Source organism: Echinops telfairi, unplaced genomic scaffold, assembly GCF_000313985.2.
Source record: "Echinops telfairi isolate 266 unplaced genomic scaffold, ASM31398v2 ScPeMD7_7469;HRSCAF=8507_0, whole genome shotgun sequence".
NCBI lineage: Eukaryota > Metazoa > Chordata > Mammalia > Afrosoricida > Tenrecidae > Echinops > Echinops telfairi.
This window is the reverse complement of record NW_022111372.1, coordinates 18,860,498-18,878,003: the sequence shown is the minus strand read 5'-3', so window position 1 is coordinate 18,878,003 and position 17,506 is coordinate 18,860,498. Positions and strand designations below refer to the sequence as shown.

Sequence of the window (17,506 nt, the reverse complement as noted above, 5' to 3'; positions counted from 1 at the left end):
TGTTGGAAGCTGGTATTCTGGATACTTACCTGGGGAAATACTGGGCTATCAAACTGGCTACCAATGCTGCTGTCACTGTACTTAGAGTGGATCAGGTAGGAGAAAGGCAAATTCTGGTCTTTTTTTTAATATAATTTTCCATGTTTATATATTTTCATGAAACTGAGCATAGCATAGTTCTTACTCCCAGAGTTGTAAAGGTGTGGCCACTGATGCCTGTCCATTACAATTATAGGCTTAGTTTATTTCTGGCTGGCCTTTAAAATGAAAGTCCTCCGATAAAGGCTTTTAATGTTTGAAATCTGATCTTGTTCTATAACTTTAAAACTTTTTAGCCTTACAATCCTTGGATAATCAAAAGGAAGTTTAACATGTAATAGTAAATAATAATTATAGTAATAGTAAAATGTTAGAATCATAAAGGCCTAGAATAGACATTGACTAGAACAGCTGTTATCAACTTGGGGGTCAAACAACCCTTTCACAGGGATCACCGATTCATAACAGTAGCAAAATTAGTGATGATGTAGCAAAAAAATAATTTTATGGTTGGCAGTCACCACAACATGAGGAACTGTATTCAAGGGTCGCAGCATTAGGAAGTTGAGAACGACTGGACTAGAGGAAGCCATAGCCTGTAATTAGCTCTCTGTGGAGCAGGCTTTGATTTTTTTTATTTCAGGTTATATAAGTATGGATATTCAAGTCATAGCATTTCCAATTGTGACAAGGGGATGACTAGACTGTCTTGTCATGATATAGTGGTGAACCAAATTCATATTTATTTTTTTAAAGTGTTTTATTGTGAACTTAATATAAGGTTTCATTACTCTGCAAAGCTCTCCAAGTAACTTTTAAACTTAATTTTTTGGTAAATATTAAAAAGTGCCACTGCTGGTAGCATGGTATAAATTTATTGAACAAAAATTATGCCGGGTTAATCTTGAGAAGCAAGTCCTAGGTGGAAATTATTGGGAAGAATATTGGATTAAAATTCTAAACATAGAGAACATTAGTAATATTGACAGGAAAGCAGTTTTTAGCTCAGGATAAGAATTTATTCACTAGAGACTATTAAAAAGGACCTGGAATCAAGCTCCTACTTTGGAAATATGATCAAGCTGGATGCACATAAACACTTAGGAAAGTTTCCCGATTGCCATTTGGCATAGGAGTAAGAATAACCTTGTAGTTGTAGAGTTTGGTTATGTTACTACTTCGTAACTTTTTCTAGGCTTTTTAAGAAAATACATGTTAATCATAAGAAGTAGGTAGAAGGACCCAAAATAGGAGGAAGCAAGAAGAAGCCATTTAAAATTTTAGGCAAGCTGAAATCTGATAGGAAGTTCCTTAACAGGGAAACATTTTGAATAGTTAATTGGCAGAGGCAGATCAGCACTTGATAAAAGGGATACGTTGTAGTCTTTGCATGCAGTGTGTAAAATAAGTATCTGAAGAAAGCATCTGTAAACCATGTTACTTTAATTATATTTATAATCTGTTGTACCTAATTTTAGGCTGTAGATATATTCTGGAAAGACTACTGCAAACCAAACTTATACATTGAGTAGTGTTAAAGGGACTGGGTTTCCCTCTCTGTAAGTAGCTATTTCACTGGATGTCAACTCAGACCTTAGAACTTGTTAAAAAGTCTCACTGAATCATAAACTCTGTAGGGAGACCTAGCAGTCAGTTTTAATGAAGTAAATATGTCCACTATTAGCTTTAACTGTTTATTTTCTTAAGACAAGATATATTTTTGTATTAACATTATACTTTTGCTTTAACTCCATTGAACTTACAGTACAATGACATTCCAACAATTTCATTATAGTAACTTCTAAAGTATGAAATATTGAAGGTGCTAGTGGGTTTGTATTCCTTGAAGCACAAGCCAGGTCTAGATATCTTAACCCTAAATTAAGCATCTTGAGTGGGAAAGCATATCCCATCCAGCCTACAACCCTGATCTTGCCCCTTTTGACTTTTTGTTGCCAAAACTTAACAAAAGAGGAGCACAATTTGAGTCCCTTTTGGGTGCCAAAACTGCCATTTTGACATGTTGTAAGTACAGAATTCATAAAGAAAGGGTTCCTGCAAACATTGCCTTCAAAAGTGTGTAGACCTGCATGCCAAGAAACATTAGCTTCACATTTTGCTGTTTTAAGTAAATGGTATCACTACTCTCATTATTGGTCCTGAGGAGTTTATCTGTCCTGGGTTCCCTGTTTCCAGCTCTGACCCATGTACATGCTCTAGTCTAGCCGGATTTACAAGATTCTACCAAAGCTACCACAACTTTAAAAACTTTAAAGAGACCCAATATACCAGATGATTGTGGTTGGGAAATGCTGGGTTAGCACATTTTAAATAAACCAAGTTATCAAAGAACTGGAAGTTTGTCGACTTTGACTTATGGATACTTCCTGCCATTTGAATTGTTCTCACTTGTAGATAATGGGAGTTTTCCGTGTGAATGTAAAAAAATTTTTTTAATCAACTGCTTTATAGATTATAATGGCAAAACTGGCAGGTGGCCCTAATGCTCCTCAGCCACAAGGAAAATGGGATAAAGATGATTGGCAAGATGAGCCTCATCTATAAATAGCAAATCAGGTGCCATACTTTTCCAGAAGTGATGCGAGTGCATGATTTTTCATTCAATTTATCGCCTACTGAAGTGCATGCCTCTCACTAATGTGTGTGGATTTTGTTGTAGCTATTATCCAGGAAAGTTGACACTTCTCCTAGTTGTTCCATTTCTAACAAGGAGGCTAAGAAACATTATGCTAGTGTTGCATATGCATGTAAGATTGCTAAACAAAAAAATTGTGTGGTCTTTTCTGACAAGACCGGGTACATTCAGGGTTGTTGGCCATAGACCCACCGGTGTGATCTCTTCTATAACCATTCTTTTGTGTTTGTTCTGCAGATCATCATGGCAAAACCAGCTGGTGGGCCCAAGCCGCCAAGTGGAAAGAAAGACTGGGATGAAGACCAAAATGATTGAATAGCTTAATTTTACTGTTAAATTTGAGTAGTTTAGGAATTACCCTCTGTCCTTATTCTCCTTAAGTTAAGTGCTTTGTGCTTATATCCAGCTGGATGATATAATAAATATGTTGTTCTTATCAAAGCACTGTTGTCTGAAGGGTCTAAATGAGTCTATCACAGGGTTTTCACATAGGTGTTCAGCTATTTCTATCCTTTTACAGACAAAATTTGCTGCCCTTCCCCCAAGTGGATTTCCAGAGGTTTTCTCTATACTGTTTGCATAGTCCAGGCATGGTTTGGGAGTAACGGGATGGTAACAAAGAGATATTATATTTCTGGACATAAAAAATTAAGCAGAGCCGTTTCATAAAGTAGAGCCCAGGTTTCCCTTAAGGCTTATTGAAAAGGCAAAGATAATTCAAATCAGTTCAGTTATATTCTTTAAAGAGTTAACTACAGATACTGGCTATATAAAGGAGTCTTCAAATATTGTTTGAAATCCTTTTTTATATTATGGGGTGCATGTGGGTGACTGGGTCTTGAGGTAACTCAAGGTTTGGGGTGATACTTAACTCAGGACTGTCCTATCAAAAAGGTTTAATTAGGATAAAATAACAAGGAAATCCTAATAACAGAAGCTATAAGTTTGGACCTGGTATCTTCAAGGGTCCTTAAATTATATGCAGCTGAAACACTGGGTAATTTGGATAAAAAGGAATTTATTGTTAGGCAGTACGTGGGCTTGTCCATCATGTTAGTATTAAGGGGAACCCTGGTCCCCAGGTGCAGGCACAAGGGAGAGGCCAACTGAGCTTACATCAGGATTTTCTGCCCTTGCTCAGTGTCATTACACACACTGCAAGGAATCAAAAAACAAGCTAGTGACCTGACTGCCAATTACATAATACCTACCAGTATCAGGTATCAATCACTCACACTGAATTTCATTAGCTGCTTCAGAACATCTAACACCTGGTAGGAGATAACAATACATCCTAAAATCTTCAAGTAATAAAACAACATTTCTGGAGTAAGTCAGTTTATTGTGTTCTGCCCCACCATCCCCACATTAAACACAAGTGGACTTTAGTAATTCAGAATTTCCAAAAATGAAACTGGTAAAAACCACTCACCGATATAAAACCATTGTAAATTTTTAGATTTCTTTCTGTATATCAATAAACATGATTTCTTCTGCCATGTAGTTCTAAGTACATTAATTTACAGTTAGTCTTTTTATTAGCAGCCATTATAAAAACCATAAATGTGTTTCTGGAGAAAGAATTTGAGGTTGTTACAGTATTCGCTCATAAAATAGAAGGTACGCTTGTGAGTTTAGTACTTTGGTTGTAGGCACAGCTTGCACGTGTGTGTCGCTGATGTGAAACCACTGACCTTTAGTTGACTCCATTTCAAAATCTGTCAAAAACAGGAAATTAAATGCAAATGGGATCACATCCATTATTTTTGGTTTTGTCATTTACTGTTCGTTTTTCCCAGGCATCTTACCTTGTGGAATGTCACCGTGGAGTACGAGATTGCAGAGATGATGATTTGCAGTTCTGGCCTTGGCGTAGGCAGTGTAATGTCCAGACCTCATCGTGCCACTGTGTTCAACGACTCCATATAAGGAATACAGTACTCTTGTGTTTTCTTCAGCCACATTCTTTTAAAAATGAACAGAATTCAAAAGACTTGGTTCTAGCCTCAGTTATACAGATGATGTTGCAAACAATTTTAAACCAGTAATACAAAAATAATTTGAGTCTCTGAACTTAGCCATTTCCCCCCCTCTTCTCAACCTACTCAGTTTTTATTAGAAGTTTTATTGGAAGTTACTACTACAATGGCACTGTTATAAAAACCATAAACCTAATTCCTATTTCCTGCTATGGGTGCTGAATAACTGAAATTACCAGAGTTCCTTCAACAACACTGAGATAATAACTGACAGGCAGGTTGTACTAAAAAGCTTCAAATGCTCCCTAGAAAGCTGGTGGGCAGCATACTCGTGCCTCTCAAGTACCCTTTCCCTTAGAGACACCAAAAGGATGTAAGACTAATGTTTCAAACAAGGTGGTTACGTGCTGTTGAGTGGTTCTGACTCAGCAACCCTATGTACTACAGGACCAAACTACCCCTTCTAAGCCATCCTTACAATTGTTACGTTCAGGCCCGTCATTGCACCCACTGTGTCAACAACCCTATCGATGACGGCCTCCACTGGCCCTCTACCAAGCATGTTCTTTGACATGAACTGGTCTCTGGTGGTAACGTGTCCAAAATATGAAAATTCTCACAGTAACATCCTTGCTTTTAAGAAAAAGAAAAGTTTTAATACGTTTAAAGAGGTCTTGTGGAATAGATTTATCCAAAGTAATGTGCCATTTGCTCTCAATTGCTTTTTCCACGAGCATTAATTGTGGATCCAAGCAAGATGAAATCCTTGACAACTTCAATCTTTTCTCCATTTATCATGTTACCTACTGATCCAGTTGTGAGGATTTTGGTTTTCTTTACATTGAGTTTTAATCCATATTGAAGGCTGTGATCCTTGATCTTCATCAGAAAGTGTTTCAAATCTTCACTTTCTGCAAACGAGGTTGTTTCTGCATACCTCAGGTGTTATTAATAAGCCTTCCTCCAATCTTGATGCCGTGTTCATATAATCCAGCTTTCCTGATTAATTGCTCAGGATACAGATTAAGTATGGTAAGATAATGCAACCCTGAAGCACACCTGTCCTGATATTAAATCATGCAGTATTCCCTTTTTCTATCTGTACAAATTCCCTTTGATCCATGTACAGGTTCCACATGAACACAATGAAGTGTTGTGGAGTTCCCATTATTCTCAAGGCTATCCATAGTTTGTTAGAATCTAGTCGCATGTCTTGTCATAGTCAATAAATCACAAACATCTTTGATATTCTCTGCTTTCAGCCAAGATCCACCTGACTTCTAAAAAGGTATCCCTTGTGTTACTACTCTTCTGACTCAAGCCCGAACCCACCGCAGCTCCGTCAATTACTGCTACAATCGTTGGATGATCTTCAGCAAAACTTTGTGCATGTGATTATCAATGATACTGTTCTAAAATCAGAGCATTGTTTGGAATGGGTATAAATATGGATTTCTTCCAGTCAGTTGGCCAGCTGTCTTTCAAATTTCTTAGCACAGACATCTGAGTTCTTCCAGTGCTTCACTAACTTGTTCAAACATTTTAATTGGTATTCCATCAAGTCCCAGAGCCTTGTGTTTGATTAATGCTTTCATTGCGGCTTGGACTTGTTCTATCAGTACCATTGGTTCCTAATCACATGCTACCTCTTAAATGGTTGAATGTGTTTGGTACAGTGACTCTTTTCAGTGTGTTCTTTCCATCTTCTTTTGCTTCCTGCATGGTTCCATATTTTGCCCATAGTGCAGTGGTTCTCAACCTTCCTAATGCCACGACCCTTGAACACAATTCATGTTGTGGTGCTCCCCCCCACAACCATAAAATTATTTTTGTTGCTACTTCGTAACTGTAATTTTGCTGTTAAGAATCGGGCGACCCCAAGTGAAAGGGTCTTTCGACACAAAAGGGTCACGACCCACAGGTTGAGAACCACTGCCATAGTCTTTAGCATTGCAACTTGAGGCTTAAATTTTTCTTCAATTCTTTCCAAGTAAGATACGCTGAGCATGTTCTTTTTGGTTTTGTAACTCTAGGTCTTTGCATGGTTCATTAAAATACTTTTTTCCCTCAAGCTGCCCTTTGAAATGTTCTGTTCAGCTCTTAATTCATCATTTTTCCATCTGCCTTAACTACCTGACAATGACGAACAAGTTTCAGAGTCTATTCTGACATTACCTTTGATTTTTTTTTTCTTCTTTCCTGGCTTTTTAATGATCTGTTGCCTTGTTCATTCATAAGGTTCTTGGTGTCATCTCACAGCTCTGTCATTAGTATTCAATGCTTCAAATCTGGTCTTCAGATGTTCTTGAAATTTAGATGGGATATATTCAAGGTCGTACTCAGGCTCTCAGATTCAACTTGAACTCTATGAGCAATTGCTGGTCTGTTCTGGTCAGCCCCTAGTCTAGTTTTAGCTGTTATTTGTAGTCAATTTAATGTGTATATTCCACCTCTAGATGTCTATGTATAGTTCTCCTTCTATGTTGTTGAAAAAGGTATTTGCGATGAAGTCATCATTGGTCTTGCAAAATTCTATCATGTGATCTCCAGCTTAATTTCTACTATGACTATATTTTCCAACTACTACTGCTCCTTCCGTTTCCAACTTCTGCATTCCAATCACCAATTATCAATGCATCTTGACTGCAGGTTTGATCAATTTCGGACTGCAGACTCTGCTAAGAGTTCAATTTACATCACTAGCTTTAGTAGTTGGTGCATACATTGGAATAACAGTTATATTGACTGGATTTCCTTGTATTCAGACATAGTATCCCATCACAGACAGCATTGGACTCTAGATGCAGAAATATCCTTTTTGAAGATGAATGCAACACCATTCCTCTTGAATAAACAATTCCCAGGCAGAGTAAACCATTTGAGTGCCTGTGGGAAACCAAGGACCAAGAAAAGCGTGTATGCGGACAAATTCTATATGCTCATAAATAAGCCTGGAAGGTCAGGATTCTGGTGGAAGGAGGCCTTCTCATTTTTGAGTTGGAGATAAGTCCCTGTCATATTCTCCTGTCTAAAAATCATACCCATTATGTTCTCCCATAATATTGCTACCTTAATGATACCTCTTATATGGCTGATTACTATATGACCAGAGGCCTATATCTATAAAAGCAGACATGTTTCTTTTGTTCTCCCTGCTTAAGGAGCAGTTGATTCCCCTATGCCTGTCCCCAATGCTAGTATTAGGTCTCTCCCACGAGGGTTAAGATACTGATCACCTTGTTGCGTATATCATTGGTGAGGTCGTCCTGAGACGATATAAACACACTGTTAAATACATTTGCTCGCTCTCTCTTGTTCTTGACTCTATGGAAAGGGTGAGCCTTTACATGCCTTATCTGTTGTCTATTTTCCCTTTCAATTGCACAACCGCTCCTTCGGACCCATTCAGTTGTGGACTGGCCCAACTGCCTAAATCAAATTGGCCAGTACCAGGCCAGTTAATCCCAGTATGGCCTAGGAGATAGCCCCCTCAGGGCCTACTTTAGGGCTTACGTGTGTCTGCCAGGGTCCTGCTTGTGACCACAGCCGCTCTCTCTTATCTCTTACACTCTTCCCCCAGTGCTCTCTCTGGCCTCAGCTCCCCACGTGTTTGAGTGTGCTGTTCCACAAAGTTGCTTGTGACCAGTTGTGAGCCCTAGCAAGGCTTCCACGAGGCTTGGCACAATTCCCTGAGATCGCGTGTACCCTTTTCAGACTGTAAAACCTGAAACTTCTCCAGGCCTTCATAAAAACTCACTTGGATTACCAACAGGTTTGGGTGTGAATTCTTTCTCGTGCGAAGCCAAGAACCAAGGTATTACCCACTTGTGAACCCTTATAGTTACATGTTGGCCTGTGATCTGCAAAGTTAGCAGTTCAAAACCACCAGCACCTCCGCAGAAGACAGGCTTTCTACTCCTGCAACAGTTACAGTCTCAGAAACCCACAAGGGCAGTTCTATCCTGTCCTTCAGGGTCACTGTGAGTCATTACTGACTCACTAGCAGAGTTTCCAACCTGCAGAGTTCATCTTCTGGCACTCTTATCTGACAATGCTGTTACTATTCATGAGGTTTTCAGTATCTGACAATGTTTCAATGCATCAGGGTTTTAGTGGATAATTCCATGGAGATGGACAACAGCCTATACCTTCTTCATAGTCTGCTCTTATACTAGAAGTTCTGCTGCAACCTGTTCACTTTGAGTGACCCTGCTGACATTCAAATACCAGTGACTAGCTTCCAGCATCACAGCAAGCCACCATAGTACAACAGGCCATAGGGCTGAGAAAAGGACATGCATTCTTCAAGTCCTCCAGAGCCGCTTCCAGACAACTACATCTATATGCTCTTGTAGGAAGCCCTCCTGAATAGGATTCGTGACCCTTCACTTGTACTATCCCTAAAATAAAAATCCGAACTCACTGTCATTGAGTTGATTCCAACTCAACAATTCTCTTTTGTTCAATGATATTTTACTTCCTAAAAGGCATGAGATGTTAAATACATTACCCTTTCCTTTTCCACTTTAAGTCTCCTCAGCCATCCATTACATATTCTAGGTTGACAAGCTATCCTGTGGTGACTGCTCTAGAAATGGTTCTAGCCCATTCGTAGGCACAGGAGTACTGAATGTGACCTCATTTGTTGGTAACTGTCCCTTAAATACTGGCCTTTAACTGCCAATTACAAAGCATCTGGAAATATTTACTCCACATCTTACTACTTAGCTATTATTAAGAAAGAGAAAAATAGGTGATTGTAGCAATTCTCAACACAGAATTGCCTCTGTGGGATTTCCAAGAATGGAAATCTCTAGGGCACTAGACAGCTGCCTTTTTCTACTGTGGAGTCGCTGGTGGCTTCAAACTGCTGACCTTGCAGCCCAACTTGTAACTCACTATGCTACCAGGGCCCGTCTGTATTGTCCCTATGCATCTAAATTCAATTGACCCGATATTTCCCCATCCTGTCTTGTCAGCTTCTTCATGGATTTCAGTGCCATATGGACGAATCTCTGGTGGTTTAGCAACCATCCAACTTTAACTACCCACAACCAGGACTATATTCTGGATCTGATCACTACTCAGAACTCTGTTCCTAATTGTCTAATCTCAGTCCATAAACCTTCCAAATCTCAACTCACTTATTCTGTATCTTTCACTCCAGAAAGATACAATCCTCATTTTCTCCTATAAAGTCTCCTCTGATCTCTTACATGAAACCTCGACCTCAACATGTAGTCCTTGGACCAGCAGCATCAGCATCTGCTGAGAGCTTCCTAAAATACAGATTCTCAGGCCTATTAAACCAGGCTATTTTTTCCCCAAAGCTAAGTATTTACATTTTTAAAAAAATCATTTTATTGGGGGCTCGTACAACTCTTATTACAATCCATACATCCGTCCATTGTGTCAAACACATTTGTACATTTGTTGCCATCATCATTCTCCAAACATTTGCTTTCGACTTGAGCCCTTGGTATCAGCTCATTTTTCCCCTCCCTCCCCACACCCCCTTTCCCCATGAACCCTTGATAATTTATCAATTATTATTTTTGTCATATCTTACACGTCTCCCTTCACCCAATTCTCCACTGTCGGTCCCCCAGGGAGGAATATGTAGATCCTTTTAATCTGTTCCCCCTTTATCCCTCACCTTCCCTCCACCCTCCCAAACCAGGCTATTTAACAAGATTCCCAGGTAATTCATGCCGACATTAAAGTATGAGAAATTAGATCAAATGTATCATTTTTAGAAATAACCTCTAATACCCAACACCAAACTTGCCACAATACCCAGTTCAACATAAAAATCACAATTTGAGTCTGACCTCATACTCAGCTGCTACTGCTAAGGAACAAAATTACATAACCATGGAGAGTGGTACATTTATGATCTTTCACCTCTCAGGATTCTCAGCTATACCCTCTTGTCCTTCATAACAACGGGCCCAGACTTTCCGCGCTCTTCCAGATCTAGTTGTAAAGGAGCTAATGTCACCTGAAGGTGACCCCATGTGTCAGAGTAAAACTGGGCTTCATAGTTTTCAAGGACAGACTTTTCAGAAGTAGAAGTAGATTTCTGAGCCCTTGTTCTAAAGCATCTGTGGATGGGCGCAAATCTTTCAATTGGCATCCGTACCACCATTCTAACACCCTGCTCCCCGCCTACTTCAGGAACATCGAGACACAACCTACCCAACTACAATCTGCTTGCTGCTTGTTCTCCCTCTAAAAAAAAAAAAATTAACTGATTAATCCTGCACTTTTAACTTTTGGGCCAAACGTCAATATAAATTACATATGTTACCTCTAATATTCTGATCCATTTCTCAACCCACTGAAATTCTCAGCACCATTCTTGCAAATTTACCACAACTTTCACATTGTATAGTCCGTGAACATTGCCTTGTCCCCATCTCTGGCATTCTGACACTGGGGCCACGTACTCCATTCTTGAAACTTGAGCACAGGCCAATGGCATTATATGGAGAAGATAAAATTCTGGTGATTTTGCATTTTAAACAAACCCAATCGAATGTTTATTTGGGAAACAAACTTCTGTTTCCCACCTAAAGTTATCCTATGATAACAAATATAATTAAAATACACTTTACCTACCAGCTATGAATTCCTATGATGTCAAATTTCATACTTTATTAATGTTTATAGTAGTGTTTGAAATCTGTACAAAGTAAAAATAAACTATAGCTACTCATATGCCTTGCTATTTCTCCAAACTCAACTGATTTTCTCTCCCTCTCACACCTTGTTCTGAATGAACCCCTATCCTGTTATCATCTATGTATTGTTCGTTATCGATCACAGCCCTAACATATCTGTTCTTCAGATATGTGCACTAAAACATTTTCTAGACATAAATAACCATACGGATAGCTCAAAAATATCTGAAGTTCAATGTATCCACAGTGAAACACATTATCCTTTATCTACCTCCATCCTTGTCTATAGTGAAGTATCCTTTTATCTACCTCCCAACCTGCTCTTATCCCTTGTCTTCGATCTCATCTGTAGAGTCGCTCAAGTCAGGCTCCAGGGGTCTTCTTGCTGTGTCACCCTCAGCATCCACCTAGATGTCTCTGCCTCACCGACCAGAGCCAATCAATCAGAAGTGTGGGAGTCTGACCCCCTTGACTCTCCTTTTCCACCCCTCTTCTGACTGCCTCAAGTTAAACCCTCATCATCTGTGGGCTGAACTCAACATGTGGACTCCAAACTAGTATCCCTGTCTCGTCTTCCTAAAACCAATGGATTTTCAACACAGCAAATTCATATGGCAGTAAAACTGCCCCCACAGAATTTTCTACACTGTACTCTTTACAGGAGCCAATTAACAGTTTGTGCTGCAGAGTGGATTCAAAGCACTGACCTTTTAGATTAACAGCAAACACTTAACAGCAGCACTGAGCTGGATCCTGCACCTGTTTCAATAACCTCTGGTTCTCTGGGCTTTATCCAAAAGTCCACCATATTGCCTTTCAACAATGGGAGCCATCGGAGCTTTCCATCTGACCTGCTAATCTTGAATTCATCCGTCTCTGCACCCACCAGCAATAGTCTTCCTGTTTTGTTTTTTCCCTGGTTCCTACTTCATCAGTTCTGGGAGCTACATGAGTTAGGAAAAGCCTCTAGTTTAGCATATGACCCACGGATTTGCTTTTCTTTTGTTATGAACTTGTTTGTAACTAAAGACTCCAAGTCCATTTCAATTTTACTTTTCCTCTTTCTAAGCCAATTAAACCACTATTTAGGTTTGAGGAATAAAGACTCTGAATGGGATTTTTTTTTTTTTAAGCAACATACTATTCATATTTACACAGCTCATCTCAAGAAATGAAATCAACAATATCCTACTAAACCCTCTCTATAAATGGGGTTTTCATCCTCCCCCATCCCTTCTCTCTCCCTGTTCCCGCCCTGTCCCTCTTCTCCTCCCAGTCATCAATGTTTTGTCTATTTCTTGCATAAACCATGTTTCTTCTCGTTTTTCCTTATAATAACAGTGATACTAAATATCTGACTTTGTAAAATGAACTGAAGTTTATTAAGCATAATGCTCTCTAGTTTTGTCCTTGTCTTGTGGCATTTCAGAGTGTGGTCATTGTTCTTTATTGATACATAAAATTCCATATGGATATACCAGGGCTGCTTTATCCCTTCACCTATAGTTGGGGCTTCTGGTTGTTTCCATGTTTTTGCTATTAAGGAAATTGCTGCAATAAACATAAGTATGCATAGTCTACTCATTGTTTTCTTTATTTCTTTAGGGAATACACTCAGAGATAACTGGTACATAAAAGACTTGTATTTGCATTTGTTTCATGAAGTGCCTTACTGATTTCCATAGTAGTTATCTAATTCTACAGTCCCATCAGCAATGTAAAAGCATACCTAACTTTCCACATCCTCTCCAGAATTTGTTATTTTATTTTACTGAATTTTGCCCAAACTGTCAGGGTAAGATATCTCACTGTTGTTTTAATTTGTACTTCTCTTATTGCTAATGATCTTGAACATTTCATCATGTGGTTGTTGGCTGCATGGATGGCATCCTTGGTAAATTGTCTATTCATGTCTTGTGTGCATTGATTGACTGGGTTATTTGTATTTTTCTTGTTAAAATGTTATAGTTTTCTACAGATTTTGGAGATCGGCTCTTTATCTAATATATTATTACTGGATATTGTTTCCCCATCTGTGGGTCCTGTTGATTTTTTGGATGAAGTCTTTCGCACTGAAATAACCAATAGCCTAATACTCAAAATCACTCATCAAAGAACCTTGTTGTTATGAAGATACAAAGACCAACAGGCCCACTCTACTCATTAATTTTCATCAAGTTCCTATTCATGTAAACTATTAATGACATATTTACTAAGCTTTTGTCTTTAAGTAGCTTTTTTTTAAAAGGATTTTCCAAATAAAGACCACTTTCACCTACCTTACATTTAAGAGTACAAAAAGGTGCCAAATCTAAGATTTCTGGAAATTTTATGTGTCTGTTAACTTTGCGTAGGTTAAAACCAGCCTAGAAAACAAAACAGGGTGGGGGAGAAGGGGAAGCAGATTGAGTGCTGAAAAAGTTGTACAGGGTAAGTAAACAAAGTACATAGTCCTTCTCTTTTGCCATAAAGAATGCCAACATTCAACCGACTTCAATCTTCTTAGGAGGTTCTTCATGCAAAACACTTGCTCTGGCTAAGTGCATGCATGAACACACCCTCCTAAGGAACCAGCTTCGGCCATCCAGCAAAGCTATCTACATGTTTTGAGTGATAAAACTCAACACTAAAAGAAAAATGTCCTGGGGCACAGCCAATCTGAACCTCACTCTCCACCTAGGTTTACTGTATTTTCCAAACAAACTCGAGTAATCAAGCCCATGCCAACTACAAGTAGGAGAACAGTCTAAAGAACCTGCTGTGGGTAGCTGTGGAATTTGGAATTGAAAAGCTGTACTGTTAACTTATGGCACAACATTTCCAGAAAATGTTTTCAAAATTATGAAATTGCAGTGTTTTTATCAAATGTCAGTAAAAACAATAACCTCACATAAAAGAGAAAAAGAAAAAAGAAAACATCACTAAGGTACCTATAAGAATAAGCGTTTAGGGGTCGCGGGGAGGAGATTAGCCAGTCAGGATGCGATGTAACAATGATGAGAAATACAACCTTCTTCTAGTTCCTAAAGGTTTCCTCCCCGCTCCCACTACCATGACTCGAATTCTATCTTGCAAGACTGGCTAGACCAGAGGAGGTACACTGGTACAGATAGGAACTGAAAATACAGGGAATCCAGGATGGATGAGCCCTATAGGACCAGTGGTGTGAGTGGCAAAACAGGGAGGGTAAAGGGAGAATGTGTAGGAAAGAGGGAACCGATTACATGGAACTGTGTGTGACCTCCTCCCTGGGGGACAGACAACCGAAAAGTGGGTGAAGGGAGAAGTCGGACAGGGCAAGATATGACAAAATACCCATTTATAAACTATCAAGGGCTCATGTGGGAGAGGGGAGCGGGGAGGGAGGGGAAAAATGAGGACCTAATGTCGGGGCTTTAAATGGAGAGAAAATGTTTTGAGAAATGATGTACAAATACGCTTTACACAATTGATGTGTGTATGGATTGGGATAACAGTTGTATGAGCCCCTAATAAAATGTTTAAAAAAAAAAAAAGAATAAGCGTTTATAGCTACAGCTAGGAAACTGGGTTGGTATGTTTGCTTGCTTTAAAATGAAATGATAACCTTACTAAAAAGTACATGATTTCTGGTAAAGCTGAGTAAGGACTATGCCTAAATTGTTCTTCCATCTTGGTCTGTTTCCACATCAAATACCTTTTTACTCATATATGTTGTTCACTTCCCTATACCTTTGTTATTAGCATTAAGAAATAACAGAAAAGCAACCGAGTAAACACTGACATGCTAAGGAATAACCCAGCAATACATACTACTGAGGACTGAATGTGTGCACCCCACCCCCACCAAAGTATGTACTGCAATCCTAACCTGCCTGTGGATGTAGCCTGTTGAGAACAGGACTTTCTTTGTTACATTAAGAAGTTATATCAAAACAAAAAAAAAGTTCTATCAAAACAGGTGTGTCCCAAAAGAGCAGATTAGACATAGCGGTAAGGATGTTGGAAGACAGATGAGGGTGACACATGAGGGGTCACCAAGAACCAAGGAATGCTTGGAGTGGCCATGAGGGAGCCACGTGGCTGACACCCTGGTTTGGGCTCTTAGGCAGTAACTTGTGGCACTCTGCGGTGTTTCTACTATGGCAGTCCTAGAAAAGTAAGGCACATATTTAAACAGGGTACCTGCTGAAACCGTTTTAAATGAAGAGTGAGAACAGGAGGAGCAAGAGAAATCAGCATCTGCTTTTTGGCATTGGTGTAAACACGCTTCCTTCCACCTGAGGAAAGAAAAACAATTTGGCGATAGAAAAATCATTTTAAACTTGGAAAAAGTGTTACGCCCCAGTGGCGTAGTGGTTACAAGTTTGGCCTGCAAGCCGCTGTCAGCAGTTCAAAACCACCAGCTGCTCCACAGGAGAAAGACAGGCTTTCTTCTCCAGTAAAGAGGTGTATGTTGTTGGAAACCCACAGGGGCAGTTCTATCCCGTCCCACTGAGTCTCTAGGAGTCAGAATTGACTCGATGGCACTGGGTTAGGTTTGGTTATAGTCACTCAGACCTCCAAATCAAGGGCGATCAAACTTTTCCTGCAAAGGGTCAGATAATAAAAAGGGGGGGGGGGGAATTTTCTACACATTTTTTATGAAATTCAAAACAAGAATAACTGAATATACTTTCTGTAACAGAGATTTACTAATGAGAAGCAACAGAATTCTTTTGGGGTGGGGAGATAGTATCTCACTTAACTGGGGTTCAAAGTTGTGCTCCCTATCATCAAATCAATTCAAAATGCTCATGTTGGGGGTCAGTCTTAAAGGCTTGAAGGTAAACAACAGCCATCTAGCTCAGAAGCAACAAAGCCCACATGGAAGAAGCACACCAGCCTGTGTGACCATGAGGTGTCGAAGGGATCAGGTGTCAGGCATCAAAAAACAAAAATCATATCATTGTAAATGAGGGGGAGTGCAGATTGGGGACCCAAAGCCCATCTGTAGGTAACTGGACATTCCCTTACAGAAAGCTTGCGGGGAGGAGAAGAGCCAGTCAGGGGGCAGTGTAATGATAAAACATACAACTTTCCTCTAATTCTTTAATGCTTCCTACCCCCCACTATTTTAGCCCAATTCCACCTTACAAATCCGGCTAGACCAGAGGATATACACTGGTACAGATAGGAACCGGAAACACAGGGAATCCAGGGTGGATGATCCCTTTAGGACCAGTGGTGAGAGTGGTAATACCCGGAGGGTGGAGGGAAGGTGGGGTAGAAAGAGGGAACTGATTATAAGGATTTGATTACAACCTCCTCCCTGGGGGACGGACAACAGGAAAGTGGGTGAAGGAAGACATCAGACAGTGTAAGGTATGACAAAATAATAATAATTTATAAATTATTAAGGGTTCATGAGGGAGCAGGGATACAGGGGTGAAAAATGAGCTGATACCAAGGGCTTAAGTGAAAGCAAATGTTTTGAGAATAAGGGCAACAAATGTACAAATGTGCATAACATACAATGGATGTATGGATTGTGATAAGAGTTGTACAAGCTCTAAAGTAAACAGAACTGTTTTAAAACATTTTCCTCTGATACTTACTGCTGTTTTCTCCCACCCCCACTATCCTCCCCTGCTGTACCCCTACCCACTTACTGTCTCCACAGATCTACCTAGACATTAGTGAACTGAAATGGACTAATATTGGCCTTTTTAAATCAGACTAACCAGTCGGGTGCAGTGTAGCAATGATGAAATATACAACTTTCCTCTAGTTCCTAAATGCTTCTTCTCCTCCCCCACCCTCCCACCAACTAGCATGATGCCAATTCTACCTTACAAATCTGACTAGATCAGAGGATGTACACTGGTACTGATAGGAACTGGAAATACAGGGACTCCAGGACAGATGATCCCTTCAGGACCAGTGGTGAGAGTGGCGATACCGGGAGGGTGGTGTAGAAAAGGCGAACCGATTATAAAGACCTACATATAACCTCCTCCCTGGGGGATGGACAAGAGAAAAGTGGGTAAAAGGAGATGTCAGACAGTGTAAGATATGACAAAATAATAATTTATAAATTATCAAGGGTTCATGAGGGAGGGGAAGCAAGGAGGGAGGGGGGGAAATGAGGAGCTGATGCCAGGGGCTTAAGTGGAGAGAAAATGTTTTGA

At 39.7% G+C, this 17,506-nt stretch overlaps 1 protein-coding gene and 1 long non-coding RNA gene across 3 annotated transcripts in view; one reads left to right on the top strand and one right to left on the bottom strand.

Moving 5' to 3' along the window:
- The first annotated feature begins 6 nt into the window (after window positions 1-6).
- LOC123521021 lies at window positions 7-3,136 on the top strand. Its single transcript, XR_006679518.1, has 2 exons — window positions 7-95; window positions 2,933-3,136. It is a non-coding gene; the product is annotated as an uncharacterized LOC123521021 (long non-coding RNA).
- An 880-nt stretch (window positions 3,137-4,016) lies between these two features.
- USP16 (ubiquitin specific peptidase 16) overlaps window positions 4,017-17,506 on the bottom strand; it is a 37,304-nt gene continuing 23,814 nt past the window's right edge. For both annotated transcript variants that reach the window (XM_004713095.4, XM_004713096.2), the window contains exons 15-18: window positions 15,522-15,616; window positions 13,637-13,723; window positions 4,504-4,660; window positions 4,017-4,413 (exon numbers count right to left, since the gene is read on the bottom strand). In XM_004713095.4, the coding sequence (XP_004713152.1) occupies window positions 4,289-4,413; window positions 4,504-4,660; window positions 13,637-13,723; window positions 15,522-15,616 (464 nt within the window). In that variant the 3' untranslated portion in view covers window positions 4,017-4,288. The remainder of the gene's footprint in view (window positions 4,414-4,503; window positions 4,661-13,636; window positions 13,724-15,521; window positions 15,617-17,506) is intronic.